Source organism: Microcebus murinus, chromosome 13 (assembly GCF_040939455.1).
Source record: "Microcebus murinus isolate Inina chromosome 13, M.murinus_Inina_mat1.0, whole genome shotgun sequence".
Classification (NCBI taxonomy): Eukaryota; Metazoa; Chordata; class Mammalia; order Primates; family Cheirogaleidae; genus Microcebus; species Microcebus murinus.
In genome coordinates this window covers 2,639,175-2,660,495 of record NC_134116.1, presented here as the reverse complement: position 1 = coordinate 2,660,495, position 21,321 = coordinate 2,639,175, and the positions used below count along the sequence as shown (strand labels likewise).

The 21,321-nt window shown below is 50.8% G+C and overlaps 1 protein-coding gene across 1 annotated transcript; it reads right to left on the bottom strand.

Annotated features, from left to right (window-relative positions):
- Positions 1-7,150: 7,150 nt before the first annotated feature.
- LYPD8 (LY6/PLAUR domain containing 8) lies at positions 7,151-14,290 on the bottom strand. The gene is made up of 5 exons (XM_012754574.3): positions 14,236-14,290; positions 13,751-13,870; positions 11,239-11,406; positions 9,820-9,957; positions 7,151-7,395 (listed from the first exon to the last, which is right to left on the bottom strand). The coding sequence occupies exons 1-5, from the start codon at positions 14,288-14,290 to the stop codon at positions 7,151-7,153; spliced, it is 726 nt and encodes a 241-aa protein (XP_012610028.1).
- Between the last annotated feature and the right edge of the window lie 7,031 nt (positions 14,291-21,321).

Genomic DNA, 21,321 nt, shown 5'->3' with positions numbered 1-21,321 from the left:
AAGGTATCCAAATAGGGGCAGAAGAGATCAAACTCTCACTGTTTGCTGAGGATACGATATTATATCTAGAAAACCCCAAAGATTCAACCAAGGAACTCCTGGAACTGATCAATGAATTTAGTAAAGTCTCAGGATACAAAATCAATACACAGAAATCAGAGGCATTCATATATGCCAACAACAATCTAATTGAGAACCAAATTAAAGACTCAATACCCTTCACACTAGTAACAAAGAAATTAAAGTACCTAGGAGTACACTTAACCAAGGAGGTAAAAGACCTCTACAGGGAGAACTATGAAACACTGAGGAAGGAAATAGCAGAGGATGTAAACAGATGGAAATCCATTCCATGCTCATGGATCGGCAGACTCAACATCATTAAAATGTCTATACTACCCAAACTGATCTACAGATTCAATGCAATACCTATTAAAATCCCATCAGCATTCTTCACAGATATAGAAAAAATAATTTTTACGCTTCGTATGGAACCAAAGAAGACCCCGAATATCAAGAGCAATTCTAGGCAACAAAAACAAAATGGGAGGCATTAATATGCCAGATATCAAACTATACTACAAAGCTGTAGTAATTAAAACAATCTGGTATTGGCACAAAAATAGGAATATTGACCAGTAGAACAGCTCTGAGAATCCTGATGTAAAACCATCCCCATATAGCCATCTAATCTTTGACAAAGCAGACAAAAACATACGCTGGGGAAAAGAATCCCTTTTCAATAAATGGTGCTGGGAAAACTGGATAGCCACTTGTAGAAGGCTAAAGCAGGACCCACACCTTTCACCTCTCACAAAAAGCAACTCACGCTGGATAATAGACTTAAACCTAAGGTATGAAACTATTAGAATTCTAGAGGAAAATGTTGGAAACACTCTCCTAGACATCGGCCTAGGCAAAGAGTTGATGAAGAAGTCCCCAAAGGTAATCACAGCAGCAACAAAAATAAATAAATGGGACATGATCAAACTACAAAGCCTCTGCACAGCCAAAGAAATAGTCATGAAAGTAAACAGACAACCTACAGAATGGGAGAAAATTTTTGCATCCTATGCATCCGATAAGGGGCTGACAACTAGAATATACTTAGAACTCACGAAAATCAGCAAGAAAAAATCAAGTAACCCTATTAAAAAGTGGGCAAAGGACTTGAACAGAAACTTTTCTAAAGAAGACAGAAGAATGGCCAACAAACATATGAAAAAATGGTCAACATCTCTAATCATCAGGGAAATGCAAATCAAAACCACAATGAAATCAAAACCACCACTTAACCCCAATGAGAATGGCCTTTATCAAAAAATCTCCAAGCCGGGCGCGGTGGCTCACGCCTGTAATCCCAGCACTCTGGGAGGCTGAGGCGGGCAGATTGCTCGAGGTCAGGAGTTCGAAACCAGCCTGAGCAAGAGCGAGACCCCGTTTCTACTATAAATAGAAAGAAATTAATTGGCCAACTAATATATATATAAAATTAGCCGGGCATGGTGGCGCATGCCTGTAGTCCCAGCTACTCGGGAGGCTGAGGCAGCAGGATTGCTTGAGCCCAGGAGTTTGAGGTTGCTGTGAGCTAGGCTGACGCCACGGCACTCACTCTATCCTGGGCAACAAGCGAGACTCTGTCTCAAAAAAAAAAAAAAAAAAAATCTCCAAACAATAAATGCTGGCGTGGCTGCGGAGAGAGAGGAACACTCCTACACTGCTGGTGGGACTGCAAACTAGTTCAACCTCTGTGGAAAGCAATATGGAGATACCTTAAAGCGATACAAGTGAATCTACCATTTGATCCAGCAATCCCATTTCTGGGCATCTACGCAAAAGATCCAATGACACTCTACAAAAGTTATACCTGCACTCAAATGTTTATAGCAGCACAATTCATAATTGCAAGGCTGTGGAAACAGCCCAAGTGCCCATCAATCCAGGAATGGATTAATAAAATGTGGTATATGTATACCATGAAGTGCTATTCAGCTCTAAGAAACAATGGTGATATAGCACATCTTATATTTTCCTGGTTAGAGCTGGAACCCATACTACTAAGTGAAGTTTCTCAAGAATGGAAAAACAAGCACCCCATATACTCAACAGCAAACTGGTATTAACTGAGCAGCACCTAAGTGGACAGATATGTCCTACAGTAATAGTGTATTTGGCAGGTGGGAGGGGGGAGGGGGGCGGGTATATACATACATAGTGAGTGAGATGTGCACCATCTGGAGGATGGTCATGCTGGAGACTCAGACTTGTGGGGGAGTGGGGAATGGGCATTTATTGAAACCTTAAAATCTGTTCCCCCATAATATGCCAACAAAAAAAAAATTTTGGTCATGGAAAAAAAGCATAAATTTGGAACTTAAATCATAATAAAAAATAAGACACTATAAAATTGACACATTTGAAAGAGTGACATAGATTTTCTAGAAATAAAAAGTCAATAGATAGACTAAATAGAAAATAAGATACAACTGAATAATCAGTGAACAAAGAGTTAATTTCGAGAGCATTACTCAGAATACAGTACTGAGATATAAAGGTTTAGAAAGTAGGTAGGAGAAATTAAGAGACACTAAGGTTAGAAATGAGGCCACCAGTATAGTAGGGGTTGCAGAAAGAGGTGATTGAAAGAAAAAAGGAGAAGTTACATTTGTTGAGGTAATTGCTGAGAGCTTTCCAGAATTTATGAAAGATATGAATCCTTAAAGAAACACTGAGTTATCATAATAGAATTATTAATTTAATCTCTGCTTAATCAACTATATATGTTACTAATTTCAACCTAATCACTTAAATAATAAATATTGATTATATTTAAAAAAATGTCATCTACTGAGAGGTCAATCAATTCCATCTGTAGTTCTTTAGATACCTTGGTGATATCAACTAGGTGAGCCTGAAATGTTATTTTGAGTGTGATGTCATGGTTGTCAAAGTGAACCTTTCATTGTATTCTCCAACTGATAGGTCTATAACAGCTGTGGATTCTTCAAATGATTTGTATATATCACCCTGCTCAGCAATTATGGGGTCCAAAGCCATGAGAGGGGCACAAAGCCTCATGTGTAGCAAAATGCTGTATATTTTGAGCATCCGAGTGCAGATGGGTGGAGGTGAAAAAGCGTTCACCCCTAGGTAGTGGAGAGCCTTGGGTCTTATAGAGGTTTTCTCCGGGGGGAGTAAGTAAGTGGGCCAGAACAGCTGCTTGCTTTAAAGTCTTTCTCAAACAACCAGTTCCTAGGACCCCTGCCCCAGTCACACCCACCTTTCAGCTCTGCTGCCGTCCTTATCAGGAGAGCCAGCGAGAGCTAAGCCTGGTCCCTGTGGGGCGGGGAAGGAGTGCTGGCTGCGGCTGGTTGCCAGACCTGCAACACCCCGGGACCCTCCAGACTCCCGTGGCTGTTGTTTTACAGGCCTGAATTTTTCATTAACCACATTCTGTCGTAGACATACTTTTCGGGTTCCCACCTGGAACAAACCTAACATCAATGACCTTTGCTAACTGAGGAAAATGTTCATCTGGAATTTCCTTTTGAAGAAGAAATGCTTTGGAAAAGGATAGCTTTTTTCAAAATGCTTGGATTTTTGCTACATATCATATATAGATTTAGTTTTACCTCACAAAAAAAATTCAAGTCATTTTGATTTGACATGATATCACACAGAAATGCTGCATTCTCATAGAAATCTTCTTTCAATAATTCACATTGCTGACTCTGTTCTTCATAAAATTTAATTCTCTGTTCTCACAGAGATAAAATTTTAGCTAACACCTGTCCCTGCTACAGCCAACCCACTTTAGAAAGATATGGCAAATCCACACTGAATACCTCATATTTCAACTTTAGCATATTATGAAACTGATGATGCCATGTTGCATTTGCACGAATATAGTTGTTAATAGCAATACTAATAACTGATTGCAAAGTGTCACTTAAGATAATAGCTTTACCATAGTGATTTTGCTGATGCAAGATACAATGAAAAGAAATGAGAGCACCTGGATCTGTTGATACTGTTTTTAATCTGTGCAATAAACCTTTCGTGTTTTCCTGTCACGGAAGGTGCACCATCTGTACGTACCCTCACTAAACTTACCAAATTCAGTCCAACTTCACGATATTTATCTTGAAAAATTGCTGAAGATATCTATTCCCAGTGTTCTGTTCACAAGAGTGCCCAAAGTGAGTAACTCTTCATAGCAAAGAATTTTCTGTTATTACCCAAATGAAGTATAAAACGTGCCCTGAGTCAGTAGTTTCAGCTGATTCACCCAAAGTGATTAAGTAATATATATACATTTTCCTTTTGAAGCATTGCATGAAGTTGTTCTGTTAACTTGAAGGCTATTTCATGTTGCCAATCAGTTATGGTTCTCCTTTGAAGAGGCAGTTGCTTGTTCTTTGAAAGATTATCACTGTCTAAGCATCGTACAACTTCGACAGTGCATTCTTTCACAATTTCTGTATCACTGAATGGCTTCTCTTTTTTCCCAGTATATGAGTGACTTTATAAGTTGCCTTAGTGGCATTATTTCCAGGTCTTATTGCTGCTTGAAAGAATTGTCTTTGTTTTTGTCTTTTATCTTTTAATTTCTGCAAGACAACCTTTCATGCCTCTCCCACTATTTAAAATATCTGTGGTCCTTATGAGTGTTACAGTGCTGATGAGCATTGAGTTTCTTTATTGTTGATATTGCAGAATCACAAAGCAAGCAAATCATCTCACCTTTAGTGGAAACAAGATAATATTGCAATTCCCAATCCTCATTTAAAAAATCTGTTTTCTTCCTTCAGTATTCTCTTGTTCTTTGACATGATGGGCTATTAAGCAGACAGAATTAAAAAATACTGTTGAGCTGTGCAACTATTCACAAATTCTGCTTCAAACAGAAATGCAGTGCACCATTGTCAAAAGCTGATAACAGATCAGCGACTCCTCCATAATTCCCATAAACTCACACCAACCAGCCTCATGCAGTAGTGGCGCCAGTCAGACATGGGAAGTTAGAACTAAATCAAGAGCGTAGCAGCTGTCCATTTAGCCCTTACGGCTTACCAATGTCCTGATTGTGCCAGTCAATCTGGGAGGATTATTTCGTTGAAACTTATTATATTCTTTGGTATTTTAAATATGTTCATTTTTAAAATAAAATAAAAATATAAAAGACAAACAAAATGTATTAATAAAAATAAAAGGATTTGTTCTGTAAAATTTGGATTTGGTCAAAAGGCCACACTTAAGGACCTAGAAGGTCACATATGGCCTTAAGGCTGCAGGTTCCCCACCCTTGCTCTAGTCTCTCTCTAACTTTGTCAGCTGGCTACACACTTACCTATAAGTTCAAAGAGTCACACAGGGTGGAGGAACCATGGAATAGAAGGAGCGTGGCCCCTTCCTTACTCTTGGAGGAGAGCTTCCCAGGACAGCTGCCCAACCAGGAACATATATATGAACTTTTAATTAAGGAGAATTGAACTCCCATTGCATGGGTTTTTTTATTAAGATCTATTTGTTGTAACAGCACAACCTAGCCTATTATTTTAAAAAGTAGCTGGGCATAGTGGCTTACACCTGTAATGCCAGCACTTTGGGAAGCTGAGACAAGAGGATCGTCTAAGCCCCGGAGTTTGAGGCTGCAGTGAGCTATGATCACGCCACTGCACAGCCCGGGCAACAAAGCAAGACCCTGTCTCTAAATTTAAAAAAAGAGAGAGGAAGAATAAAAAGTAATAGTAACTGTACAGAGGAGAAACCTGGCAGACGCCAACCATGACCAAGCTCAGCATCACCAATAATATGGTGCATGCACACTGTGTACCGCCTGGCACCGAGGAAGGGCGCGTCATTGCTTTTGTATTCTTGCCAGAAATGGATGACCTCAATCTTATCACAAGAAAAGCTCAAATTGAGAGAGATATTTTACAAAATAACTGGCCAATATTAATTATCAAGTTCTTGAAAGACAGATTCCAGAACTGTCACAGATTGAAGGAGACTGAGGAGACATGATAATTAGATGCAAAGACTTGGATCCTGGACCAGAAAAAGGACGTTAGTAAAAATTGATGAAAAGCAAATGAGGTCGTTAGTTAATGGTATTTTTTCGAGGCTTATTTCCTGGTTTCAGTAGCTGTCTTGTGACGGTGCACGATGTGAGCATGACGAGGAGCTGGGTGAGGAGGGTACTGGGATTCTCTGCACTATTTTTACAACTTTTCGATAAGTCTAGAATTACACTTCAAAATAAAAACTAAAATAAATTAGTAAGAGGTGAATGTGGCAATGAGATGGCCTTTATGTTGGCTTTGCTTTTGACGCATTATCAGCAATCCTGGATAGTACAGACACACATCGGTTTACACCTTTAAAATTATTATAGCAAACCCCGTTCCTCTAAGTCCAGCTCAAGGTCCACCTTACTGACTAAACCTAGACCTCTGCGCACATTAGACTGAATGGCTTTCTTGCTCCCCGGGTATTTGAAATGGAGTCGCCAACTCTGGGTTTGACGGGAAGTTCTCAGAACGGAGGGACTAGGGTTCCGTAGACACACCCCATTCCGCCAGGGCAACGGGAAGCCTCCTCGGGCCTGCTGGGTGCCCGATGGCTCGATCATGGCCCTGCCTGGGGAAGTTTGGCGGTGGGAGGGGGCTGGTCTTCAGCTGCTTCTCCGCACCCTCTCTGGACCCCCATGGTGACAGGACCCTGAGATGCTGCCCCTGTTTCCTGGCTCACTGTGAGCCTCTGACCACAGCCAGGACCACTGTTGAAGAGCCAGGTACCCGCACGCGCACCCCGCGTGCGCAGGGCTGAAAGCAGAAGACGCCCAAGGCCAACAGGCGGCTTTTCAGAACCAAGATGAGCCGGGAGCGGGATGTCTTCGGAGCCCACAGGCAAACTGCGCCCGCCACGGCGAGGCCTCCCCAGCGCGGGGGCGAGGAGGCGCTCGAGAGGCGCGGGAACCCACCCCCAGGCAACGGGACAGCACGGGCAGCGAGAGAACCAGCGCTTTAATGACGGAGAGCAGGCAGCCGCGGCGCGACCCGAGGCCTCTGCCCGCCGCGCCGAGCGGGCGGCGTGCGGGGCGGGCGGGGCGGGCGGGGCGGGCGGGCGGCCGGCGCTTGCGCGGGGCTCAGAGCAGCAGGCCCAGCAGGGCCAGGCCAGCCAGCACCAGGAAGGCGAGGGAGGCGAGGGAGGCGGGCGACGTGGCGGGCGACGTGGTGGGCGACGTTGTGGGCGACGTGGCGGGCGAGGCGGCACACTCGACCTTCCGGAAGATGACGCCTCCGAGGGTCGTGTTTCCAGCGGACAGCGCGCGGCAGGCGGAGTCACTGAGGTCCGAACAGCCTTTCAGCGCCAGGCGCTGCGACGCGGTGCCTGTGGACACAGGGGCGCGGTGAGGGCTCCCGCGCCCTTTGCCGCCTCCGCCTGCTCCCGGCTCCCCGCGGCCGCCCGGCCACCCGCAGGAGCGGGTCGGCCGCGAAGCCGCGCGGGAGGCGCCGGGGCAGGAACCCCAGCAGCGGCCGCAGCGGCGGGGCCGCCGGGCTCGGCAGGCAGCCGGCCCCAGTCCCGGAAGGCGGCCCCTGGCCGCGGCCTCGCCTGCCCGGCAGGGCGCTCAGCGCGCGCCCTCTCTCGCCCCAGCGGCCCGCGAGAGGCGGAGCGGTGCGGCCGAGCTCTGCGCTGCGCCCTGGCTCCGCTGCGTCCTGGCGTGCCCCCGGTGGCCGGCTTTCTAGGAAAAGGCCTAGGGCGTTTGCCAGGAAGGTGTGGCTGTGCTGGCAGCTTCCTGTCCCTGCGCTTGCCGCGGCCCTGCCGTGCTGTGGCCGCAGTCGGGCAGCCCGGGGACAGGCAGCCCGCAGAGGACGAGGGACTCACGGAGGCGAAGTGACTCCACGTGACGCTTGCCAGAGGCAGGGCTGTCATTTGAGTTCAAAGCTAACTCTAAACTTGCTCTGGAAAGAAGTGAGAAACCTCCAAATCCCAGATAAGAAAGCAATTCCTTGCTGTTCTATAGCACGCGTTCGTGCTGTGGCTCGAGCTAGAGTGGATGAGGAAGATGTGTTCCTTGGCACATCTGTACAGTATTGAAAAATGATCCTAGGCAAAGACAGACAAGAAAAACGCTACACTGATGATGGCTTTGATCTGTCCAGCTTTCAGCTTTAGTTAAACCCTATGGGGGGCAAAATACCCCCATCCTTTACACCAGAAGACACCTGAGAACAGGTGAGCAGAGAGAAGAGGTCCTTCTGACGCCATTTTCCTAGCACACAGCTTTAGAACCAAAATAATAGCAGTGTAGACATCCAGAAGTTTTAAAAGTAAAAAGAGCCTTGAATGCTTATTACTAAAGGAAAGAAGCCACTCTGAAAGAACCACGCACGGACCATGCCGGTGTGGAAACGCGAGCTGTGGAGGCAGGGGAGGGTCAGTCAGTGCCTGCCAGGGCTTGGGGCAGAGAAAAGTGAGTAGGCGAGGCACGGAGGATTTTTAGGGCAGTGAAAATACTCTGCATGACACCATCGCAAAGGTGGATACAGTGCATCATGCATTGTCCAGACTCAGAATGCACGACCCCAGAGTGAGCCGGGCGCACACCGCGAGCGATTCTGGTGCTCCTGCCCCACGGGCGGGGATTATGTATGCAGGACGGGGCAGCTGGGAACTCTCTGTGCCTTCTGCTCGAGTTTGCTGTGATCAAAAACTGCTCTAAAAAATAAGGTTCATTTTAAGAAAAAAGTAAAAAGAAGTTCAGGATAAGCATGGTGCTTGGCCACACTGAAAAATCCATAATTACAATTAAGCATTGATTTCTGATACTATTAATTGACGTTTAACAAAAAGTGAAATGAAATCGTACCTGGGTGTTGGGGCCCTTAAACTCTTATTATTCTGAGGCACATTTTGGCAGAGAATGACTACTGTTCATTTTAGCTCCGTGCCTGTTTCTTTCTTTCTGGGCCACCACTGTTCTGCACTTCCCAGCCTCCCTTGCAGTCCAGGGTGGCTGCAGGACTGGGTCCAGCCCACAGAATGCTACTTCCAGGAGTAACCTGCAAAAACCTTCCTGCTTTCCTCCACCTGTCCCCCCACCGCTGGGGGCACAGCGAGTGCAGCAGAGTGGCTGCCAGTCTGGGGTGAGAGGGCCAGAGCTGCAAGACAGATGGAGCCCATGCTCTGGAATCTACAGCAAATTGCTCCATGAGCAAGAAATGAACATCTATTGCATTGAGCTGTAGGATTTGGGAGGTTGTTCTTTAGCAGTGATTAATGTACCCTAACTAATAAATGTGTTGTTCTTTAACTATTCAGGAAAATGTTAGAAATTTGTGTTTTTTAATGGTTAATATCAAAGTGCTTTCATAGAAAAAGACAATTGGTTATACTTCAAAGCCCAATGGGGCTCTTTTTCCCAAACTGCCATAAGCCAGCACCTCTCAGTGGGTGACTGAGAAGAAAAGTATAGGTATAAAAGGAATTAAAAGTCACACCCACCCACCCACCCACAGAGTGCTGGCACCCAATGAAGAAGTAAATGTCAGGAGGGGCTTGAGCACAAGCCACAGGGGAACGGGGTTCCAGAGGAGCACAGCCCAGGAGAAATGGCTCTGGACTAAGAAGGCAGAAATAACAACCAGCTCAAGGCTATATTAGCGGCCTCCTTATTTCAAAGGCATTCTGGCCCTTACCCGCCTTGTCCCACCGCCCTCCCCAGCCCTTATGTGTTAGCCCGGAACTTATGACCCAAGGCTTGACATGTTTTCAACTCAAGTCCCATAAAGGAGTTGGAACTCCAAGACATACCATTGGTAAATTCTGCAACTAGAGAGACACAGCGTTCTCCTTCATAACATCTGTGGATGCGCTCCACACAGGCAGTCTCGTTGGGTCCGTAACAAGCAGGGCACTCTATGTTGCTGGTAACGTTTCTCAGTGGAGGGTCTGGGTAGAGTGAGAATCATTACTCAGGACAATGTTGTCACACAAAACACAGCACCGCCCTGGGGAGGGACACAGTGAGCAAGAAGCCGCCAGAGGGATCCTGAGAAGGGAGCGTTTGCATCTTGGGGATCTCAGATCCTGCCTTGAAGACATTGTGCCCCCAAATATTTACTGCACACAACCCTACAGATCTGCCGTATATGGGATAGCCCTTATAGGCCATCCAGTTTTCAAGAACAATGATCCACAAGTGTGTTGTGGTATAGACTGAGAGATAAAGGTAAGAGTTTGAGCTAAAACCAACCTGCAGGTTAGCCAGCTATTCTGAACATTAGCCAGCAGGTGTGCGACTGTACTAGATCTTGCTCTGAACAAAGGAGCCCAGGCCGCTATTTAATATTGCAATTAGCAGGAAAAAACCTATATTGCGATTAGCAGGAAAAAACTTATATTGAGACCTAGCTCTGCTCTTAATTAACTGTGCTTTATGACCACGGCCAACAAACTTTGCCTTTTTGGCCACATTTTTTCTTCTTCAAAAAGAGAGCTTTGGTCTAGATCAGCAGTTTTCAAATTGTGGTCCAGGAAGCCCTGAATCCCGGAGACCCTTTCAGGGAGTCCATAAGGCCAGAATAATTTCTATAACAATACTAAGATGTTATCTGCTCTTTCACTCTCATGAGCTTACAATGGAGTTGTCCAGAGGCTGATGAGCAGGACTGCAGCAGACCAAATGCATAAGCAAATGTGAGAATCCTGCTGCCTTCTGGTAAGCCAGCAACCAAAGAGCTTCGTAAAAATATGTGATAACAATGCCACACTTCTTACTAAATAATTATTTTTGTTTTGCAAAATACAGTTATTTCTATATAAAATGTTAACATTTAATGAGTTTATTTTTGTTATTTTGAGAGAACTAATTAAGATTTCTAAATTTTCTTAGCTTTAATGTCTAAAACAGTAAATATGGATAGAGTCCACATACACAAAAGTTCTTTGGGTTCCTCAATAATTTTTAAAACTTGAAGTATTAATAGAGGGCCTGAGAGCTGACGAGCAGTGACTGCCCCCACAAGATCTGGAGCACTTGTAACATCTGCCTTTGCTAAAGAAGAAGCCGAGCTTGGAGGGAGTGGTGGTCTGTCCCGTCCATGATCGCTGGGAGTCAGATGTTAATGTTACCCAGATACACACTGAAGGGCCTGGACTTGAGATGTCCGCCTAAAGGCAGAAGCACAGGTGGAAAAGGAAGGGGCACCCCACCCACATGCCGGCACCCACCCAGGTCCTCGCTGGTGCTGTTGCACCCCCCTCCTTGGCAGCACTGGCTTGCAAAATGGAAGCTTTCGTTGTCAGATGTGTGGACGGCAAAGGCCATAACTGTGTTTGTCTCCTCGCTGCAGTTCTCCGCGGAGCAGGACATGGCCTGGTATAAGCGTATGGCTGCCCCTACACAAAAGCAAAAGACCGTCAGACCCTCCAGTGGAGGCTGGGGGCGCTGCACAGCAGCTGCCTCACACGGAGGCAGGAAATGCAGCCTCAGTTCAATGCAGTCTGGGAGACACTGGAGAGAGTTTCTTGAAAAAAGAAAAATTCTTCTCCAGCAGGTGGCTCGTTCCTTCGGCAGGAAACTATCCGACACACAGGTTAAACGCAGGCAGAAGGCTGACAGGGAGCTTGGGTGGGTGGCTCAGGCTGACAGCCCCTGAGCCCATCAATCAGTCCTAACATCTCCAAAAATAGTCAAAGAGACACGATGGGCCTCCCACCGTACCACCTATGTGCTTCTGCCTGAAAATTGAACCTGAATCCAGTCAAGCTTCTAGCCAAAGTTGTCTAACATGGTAGCCACTAGCTACATGTGCATACTTAAGTGTAAATCTGACTAATTATAATTAAATAAAATTTAGAATTAAGCTCCTTAGTCATACTAGATACACTTCAAGTGCTCAATAGCCACACGTGGCTGCTGTCCAGGACAGTGTGGATGCAGACATTTCTGTCATTGAAGGAAGTATCACTGGCAGCACTGGTCCAGTTTCCAGGAAATACCAGGAATAGGGGAGCAGGTCCGACGACACCGCAAGGAGGCAATCAAGGAAAGCCAGCATGTGGGGCAGCTGCAGGACAGACGCCGGCTCTCTGACAAATCAGTGGGACTGAACATAAAGGTGACGGGAGCTGTTATGCACTTGGACTCGACAGACCTCACAGAAAAAGGCACTATGGGGAGTTTATTTGGATCCTAATCCCAAAACATCAACTATATCCTGACATCTTTGAAACAATTGAGAAATTTTTAAGATGGCTTGGGTATTAGAAGAAATTAAAGAATTAAAGTTAATTTTCTTAGGTATGATAATAGTATGCATCTTGGTCCATTTTGTGTTGCTATAACAGAGTATCATAGGCTGGGTAATTTATAAAGAAAAGAAATTGGCCAGGCACGGTGGCTCACGCCTATAGTCCTAGCACTCTGGGAGGCCGAGGTGGGAGAATCACTTGAGCTCAGGACTTCCAGACCAGCCTGATCAAGAGTGAGACCCCGTCTGTTCTAAAAATGAAAAAAATTAGCCCTTGGGCAACAGAGTAGAGACTGTAGAGAGAGAGAGAGAGAGAGAGAGAGAGAGAAAGATGTTTATTTCTTACAGTTTTGGAGGCTGAGAAGTACAATATCAAAATGCCAGCCTCTGATGAGGGTCTTCGTGCCTCATTTCCCCATGGCCAAAGGGCAAGAGAGGACGAGAGTGAGCAAGGACATGAAGGTCCAGACTCGCCCACCAGGGACCCACCGGTGCAGTAGCAGTGTTAACCCATTCTTAAGGGCGGCCCCTCATGGCCTAATCCTTCTTAATGGTCCGCTCTTAAAACCATCACAGCAGCAATTAAGTTTCAACATTAATTTTTGGAGGGAACAGTCAAACTTTAGCAGTATAGTTAACTAAAAGAAAAAAAAATTTTGAGGCAGAGTCTCACTCTGCCACCTAGGCTAGAGTGCAGTGGGGTCGTCACACTCACTGCAACCGCCAACTCCTGGGCTCAAGCGATCCTCCCACCTCAGCCTCCCAGAGTGCTGAGATTACAGATGTGAGTCACCGCATCCAGCCAAAAATAATTTTTTTTCTTATCCGAAATGAATAGTGAAATATTTATGGGGAAAATGACAAATGGCATGATGATACACACATATATATAGTGTGATTATATATACATATATATCTAATTACTTCAAAATAACATGGACAAAAAAATAGCAGAACCCTGGTAATTGCTAACATAGGCAGTGGTTACATGGAAGTGCATTAGACTCTTCTTCCTTGAACATGACCGTTAGAAAAAAATAAGAAGAAAGCTAAGAGCGCCGAGAGAGAGGATGCGATCGAAGCGCACTGTGGGCAAGTCGTGAACGACAGTCTGTTTAACCCAGAAGAGGAGGAGACAGAGGCAGACCACGGGAAGCAAGCACCCACGCGACTGCTGCCTGCCAGTTTAGCTGAGCGCCGCCGCGTCTCATGCCCTCTGGCCCATCTGTCTGCGGTGCGGCTTCAGTCAAGGCCAGCAATAGCCAAGACACCCAGGGGCCTGGCTGCTTGCCTGGCTCTGTCCTTGCATTCTTGTCAGACTTCATTTGTCTCAGCCACGCATTGCTCCTCCCGGGAGCCACCTTCCTGACCCTCTCTCTGCTTGCACAGCCCGGCCCCGTCTCAGCCTTCCTTTCTTCCTCGGCCACCCTCTCCAGCGCCCGCCCAGTGTGAGTCCCAGGGGTGAGGGTGACATGCACGACCAGGCTCACCTAGAGAGGAGTTGACTGTGGAGCTGACACAGCTGTTGTTGGCACTCAAGGGACATTCAAAGACAGCGGCGTCAACACAGGAGTTGTTCCATGAATGACACTGCAGGCAGCTGGTGGATTCTAGGAAGACATCATGTTCAACAGAGGTCACCGTTCTGCAGACACTTACAGAGCAGACTCTGGGCAAAGTACCACGCCCACCTCGCGGTAAAAGATGTGGACAAGACGGCATCCCTGCCCCCTGGGGGGCTCCAAAATGGTGCTATCAGTTTCTCCCCACTGTCCACCCTTCCCCACTGGGAAGACACACCCATGACCAACAGCGCGGAGTGGCCCACTGAAGGAGGGTGCACCGACGGCCTCCCCTCCCCGACTGCACGCTAACGGGAGAGGCCACGTGAGAGCCGCCAGGCTCTAAGAGCAGGAAGACTCCGGCGGGATACAGAAAAGGGTCCTCAACCCCAAAGGGCCACAGCTTCTCTCACCTACAGCTGCCACAGCGAGCGCGGCGATGACAGCAGCAACAAGGATGCCCTTCATGGCGCTAGCGCTGGCTTCTCCAGGGATGGGCCACAGAGCCTCAAGCCTAAAGAGACACAAGGAAGGCAGCCCCGGGGCGTTGGAGGGCCGCCCGTCATACCACGAGCCTAGTGCTCAGTCCATCCCTGTGACAGGAAGAATCAGGATCCTAAACTGGGAGCACAAAGCTGTGACACAGACCCCACCGCCCTAACAGAGGTCCGGTGTTCCTAATCTCAAACGCCTGTGGAGGCGTCTGCACACAGACATGGAACAGGGCGTTGCCTGTGGAGCGCTTCTGGGGCAACATGGGCGGCAGCAGGTGAGGTCCAAGAGAAAAGACCTGGGCTGGATCCCTGCCCGCCTCTCCCCTCCCAGAGCTCGGTGCCGCCTCCAGCTGGCATCTCACTGCACTCACAGTGTGCATTGGGGCTTCCACTGCTGCCGCCGCCGCCCCCGTGGGCAGAGCCCTGCTGAGCATTGCTTGGCCTGAGCATTCTGCCGATGCTGACCCAGAGTCCGCCCTCCCCGGCAAGCAGTGCTGCTACTCAGCATCACAAGGGAAATCAAGTCCTTGAAGGGTTAATTAATACACTCAAAGTCAAGGTCTTTTTCCTGGGAGATGCTAGAGCCGGGGTTAGGCCAAGGCCCCACGGCCCGCCACCCCACACTGCCTTCCAACAGACGACAGCTCCGCTGGGCCTGGACGCACTCGGCCGGCCGCGCTGACTCAGAAGCCCCGTGCTTCTGATCAGTGTGTCACGAATCTCTGCGCCTCCTGGTCCTTGCCTGCTTTGAAGATCGCAGTGGTTTAGCTACACTCATTAGGGTCCTACATCAGAGCTCCCAGAGTCTCAGCTGGCCTTTGCGGTGACGTGACAGCACAGAGAGCAGGTGTCTGGCTCTACACTGAACTTTCTTGGTCATTACTTCATTCACCCTATAAATGGCAGCCACGTTTATTGGGGTTAAATTTATTGAAGTTAAATAAAATGAAACTTTTTGTTTCTTAGTCTCACTGGCCACATTCCAAGCGTGCACAGACACATGTGGCCAGTAGCTGCTGTACTGGCCACTGCAGGCACATGACATTTTCATCACTGCAGAAAGTCCCGCTCGACAACACTGCTTTAATAAAGGCTGTTGGCCCACTCCACAGGTGAGGAAACTGCTACCTGGAGGGATAGTAACAGTTGCCAAAGCACACCCAGCTTGTAAGGCCAGAACCGGAACTCCGCTCGGGGCTCTTCCGGCTCCGAAGCCTAGTTGCACCATACTAGCTGCTGCTTCCTGGGCAGGCCGGGCCCTCCCTGGCAGCTGCAGCCCCTCCTCCCACCTCTCCACACACGCCCCACGTCACACACACACACACCACACACCCCACACACCACACACACCCCACGTCACACACACACACACCACACACTCCACACACCACACACACCCCACATCACACACACGCCCCACGTCACACACACACACACCACACACCCCACACACCACACACACCCCACATCACACACACGCCCCACGTCACACACACACACACCACACACTCCACACACCACACACACCCCACATCACACACACGCCCCACGTCACACACACACACACCACACACTCCACAAACCACACACACCCCACATCACACACACGCCCCACGTCACACACACACACACCACACACTCCACACACCACACACACCCCACGTCACACACACACACACCACACACTCCACACACCACACACACCCCACATCACACACACGGCCCACGTCACACACACATCCCACGCCACACACGCACACACACACCCCACATCACACACACCCCACATCACACACACACACACCACACACTCCACACACCACACACACCCCACATCACACACACCCCACATCACACACACGCCCCACGTCACACACACACACACCACACACTCCACACACCACACACACCCCACATCACACACGCACACACACCCCACATCACACACACACCCCACATCACACACACCCCACATCACACACACCCCACATCACACACACACACACCACACACACCCCACACACCACACACACCCCACATCACACACACGCCCCACGTCACACACACACACCACACACTCCACACACCACACACACCCCACGTCACACACACACACACCACACACTCCACACACCACACACACCCCACATCACACACACGGCCCACGTCACACACACACCCCACGCCACACACGCACACACACACCCCACATCACACACACCCCACATCACACACACACACACCACACACTCCACACACCACACACACCCCACATCACACACACCCCACATCACACACACGCCCCACGTCACACACACACACACCACACACTCCACACACCACACACACCCCACATCACACACACCCCACATCACACACTCCACACACCACACACGCACACACACACCCCACATCACACACACCCCACATCACACACACCCCACATCACACACACCCCACATCACACACTCCACACACCACACACGCCCCACATCACACACACACACACCACACACTCCACACACCACACACACCCCACATCACACACACCCCACATCACACACACGCCCCACGTCACACACACACACCACACACTCCACACACCACACACACCCCACATCACACACGCACACACACCCCACATCACACACACACCCCACATCACACACACCCCCCACATCACACACACGCCCCACGTCACACACACACACCACACACTCCACACACCACACACACCCCACATCACACACGCACACACACAGCCCACATCACACACACGCCCCACGTCACACACACACCCCACGTCACACACACACACACCACACACTCCACACACCACACACACCCCACATCACACACGCACACACACACCCCACATCACACACACCCCCCACATCACACACACGCCCCACGTCACACACACACACACCACACACTCCACACACCACACACACCCCACATCACACACACACACACACAGCCCACATCACACACACGCCCCACGTCACACACACGCCCCACGTCACACACACACCCCACACATAAAACACACACACACACCCCACATCACACACACACACCCCACATCACACACACACACCCCACACATAAAACACACACACACACCCCACACATAAAACACACACACACACCCCACATCACACACACACACACACACCCCATGTCACACACACACCCCATGTCACACACACACCCCATATCACACACACACACCCCACATCACACACACACCCCACACATAAAACACACACACACACCCCACATCACACACACACACACCACACATCACACACACGCCCCACGTCACACACACACACACCACACACTCCACACACCACACACACCCCACATCACACACACACCCCACACATAAAACACACACACACATCACACACACACCCCACACATAAAACACACACACACACCCCACATCACACACACACACACCCCACATCACACACACACCCCATGTCACACACACACACCCTATGTCACACACACACACCCCACATCACACACACACCCCACATCACACACACCCCCCGTGTCACACACACACCCCATGTCACACACACACACCCCACATCACACACACACCCCATGTCACACACACACCCCACATCACACACACACCCCACATCACACACACACACACACCCCACATCACACACACACCCCATGTCACACACACACACCCCATGTCACACACACACACCCCACATCACACACACACCCCACATCACACACACACACCACATCACACACACACCCCATGTCACACACACACACCCCACATCACACACACACCCCACATCACACACACACACACCACATCACACACACACACCCCACATCACACACACACACCCCACATCAGACACACACCCCACATCACACACACGCCCCATGTCACACACACACACACACCACATCACACACATGCACACCCACTGCATACCCACCACACGCAATGTACCTCAAAGGCCCCGTGCCATGCCGCCCTGTGACACCGCGTGTCTCGGCGGGCACCGGGGAAGGAAGAGAGGCCAGTCCCCCGGGACGGCCACACACCATCCCAGCAGCCGCGTCTGGAGACGTGCGCGGAAGAATAGCGCGTCTGGTTTGGCGCTCGCCGCAGCCGTGCTGTCAGCGCTCAGAGCCTGTCCCCTCCGCACAGCGGGAGTGTTGGGCTGGGCCCGGACTGAGGGCGCCTCCAGCCGGCGAGTGTGAGGAGGAAGGCGAGAGGGAGAGGCCTGGCAGCACAGCAAGCACAGTGCCCCGCCCTGCAGTGCAGACCGATGCCGCGCCTCGCTTTCACAGGGAAATGACAGAGGCCCAGAGAGGTCAGGGCCCGGCCCAGGGGCACACAGCAGGGAAACAGAGCCTAAGGTGACCCCACAGCAGGACCCAGGGCCCTGCTCGCCACCTCTGTGGGTAAAAGGGAACTGGGGTTCAAGGCGGGGGTCTCTATACATAACATGAAAAGAAATAGCATCTATATACCTCTTTGCAAAGTTCTTCCCACTTGCAAAGTTCTATTGTTGAATCTTTTCAGCAGCCTGGCAGGGTCCTACCACAGTTGCTCTCATCTGACACTCAGGGAGGCCAGGGGTCAGACTGCGGACACAGTGTCACACTGGGTGAAAGACAGCACACTCAGAATAACACACAGAACACGCATGCACACGCAGACAACACAGAGAGCCACAGATGCGCCATGTCCCCACCCACACCCTCCTGCACTCTGGCCTTGTCTCTCCTGGCGTGCAACTGCAGAGGCCAGTGCTGAGGGAGCCGGAGACAGGTGGCGTCCTGGGCCCCAGCCAGGGCAGGGGCTGGGCTAGCCCCGAACGTCTCGCCTCAGCTCGTCCCGGGGCTCCGGTCCCATACTCGCGGTCCCCTCACCTCTGGACCTGGTAGAGACTGTCGAGCAGAAGGCGGGTCCTGCAGAGGCTGGGAGCAGGTGTGCGAGAGGCCTTATATAGCAGGTGGCCACACCGTCAGGGACACAGCTGCCTTCTGGGGAGGGACCTCTGGGTCACACGAGCCAATGTTTCTGGCTGTCAAACTGTGCCCTGCCCATCACAGGGCTGCAGGCAGCTTAAGCGTTTGGCAGCCACGCAGTGTCCTCTCCGCGGCCTCTAGGAACTGGGAGCGTCTTTGGGGAAAGCCTTGAGCAAGGTGTACCCGAGAGCCAGGTATCATCCAGCACCAGCTATGGCCACTGAATCAACTCCAGGAGCTGTTAATGACAAATGTCGCCTCATCCCCACCTGGCAAAACAGTCACCATGATCGTCCATCCCACTCACAGATGAGAAAGCCCAGGCACAGAGGCTCCCCGCGGTGCACAGCTGGGCAGCACCAGCTGGGGCTCAGCGCCAGGCCACGCGGGCTCTGAGGCTTGGGAAGGACGCTCAGACAGCCCCTGGGGCCGAGTCTGAACCTCAGCCAGGGTGAGTGCAGACCCTGTGCAAGCAGCCTCGTGTGAGAAGAGGGCCCGCACTCTGGGGGCGCGGCAGACCGCTCGGCGAGAGCCCCGCGTGGCCACCCGACGCCCCTCGGGCTCTTCATGCTGCCGCGCGGGTGCTCCTGGCTTGGAGCGTGGCCTTCGGCTCTCCTCCTCCTCATCCTCCTGTCCCAGCGCCGGCTCTCACACACGCGGGGCTGGGACAGCCCAGCCGAGGACGCGGGGCCGGGCACGCACCACACTCACCCACAGCCTGCGAGTCAGCCTTGGAGCCGCTCTCTTGGAAATACCCCGGCTGCTTGCTGCCCCAGCCTTTGGCTCAGCTCTAATCTCCCTGAACTCATGTATTCACTCAACAAACATCCCCGAGCTCCCTCCACGTGTTAGGCCCGCTGTAGGGGTTTGGGAGGCCCTGTGAGCAAAAAGACAGAGACCTTGCCTCCCTGGGGTGACTCTGTCGTGGGCAGGTGTGACAGATAAGCGAGTTACAGGAGGGCAGGCCTCGGCGACTGCCCTGACGAAGACACACAGGGCGGTGGGCCATGGTTCTGGGAGATGAAGGGTTCCCACAAGACACAGTCCTTTTTATAAGCAGAGGTTCTGGCCGCCTCGGTTTCCCCTCTTCCCCATCTGCCCTCAGGCTGCTTGCCACAGCACTCTCTAGACAAAAGCCCTCCTGCCCTGCGGGGTCCCACTGCTCGCACCGGGCACTGGTCAGCCACCTGGGCTCTAGCCACCAGGCGGGGTGGGCAGCTGGGCGCCACAAGGGGGTGCCGCGGGGGCGCCTTTGAGACAGCAGCCCGAGACAGCAGCCCAAGCCGGCCTTGGTCAGGCCAAGGACTGAAGCAGGAAAACAGGCTCATCAATGTTAATTCCTCTCAGAAAGCACCAGATACCCAGGAAAATGGACCAACGGCGACCAGGAAGGTATGGGTCCGGATCCAGACTTTGTCCCTCATATCACTTAGGCCACTCATTAACCCCACTCGCTGGGCCCAACCTCCTTGTCTGTAAAATGGACACATCAGTCCTGAAGAAACGCTGCTGATTATTTATCCATGCCTAGAGTCCCCACGGCATCCCACTGTGCGTTCCCAACACTGTCCTGGGTGTCTGGCCCTGGGAGGTGACCAGCGCACGTGGCCTCAACAGGGCCAGCCTTGGCAGCCATGCTGCAGGCAATGGCAGCCCTGCCCAGCTGTGCAGGCTATGGGGCTGCTCGCAGCCGTGGCCCTCCCTCCTGAGGCCCTGGACAGTGTGTGGATGGGTGTCATCGTCTCCCTGGACCGCCGAGGAACTGGGGCCCAGAGAAGCCTTCCCTCTAGGCTTCCAGACACCTGCCATCAGGATGGGCCGGGTCAGGCGCAAGGTGTCGGTGCACACTGGGAGGACCCCTCTGCAGCAGCCGCTCCGCAGCAGCCAGGCGGCCCAGAGGCCCAGGAGACGCCGAGTGTCCGCAGGCAGCCGACTGTCGCGCCCAGGCTAAGGAGCACCCGGACGCCTCCTGCAGCCTGG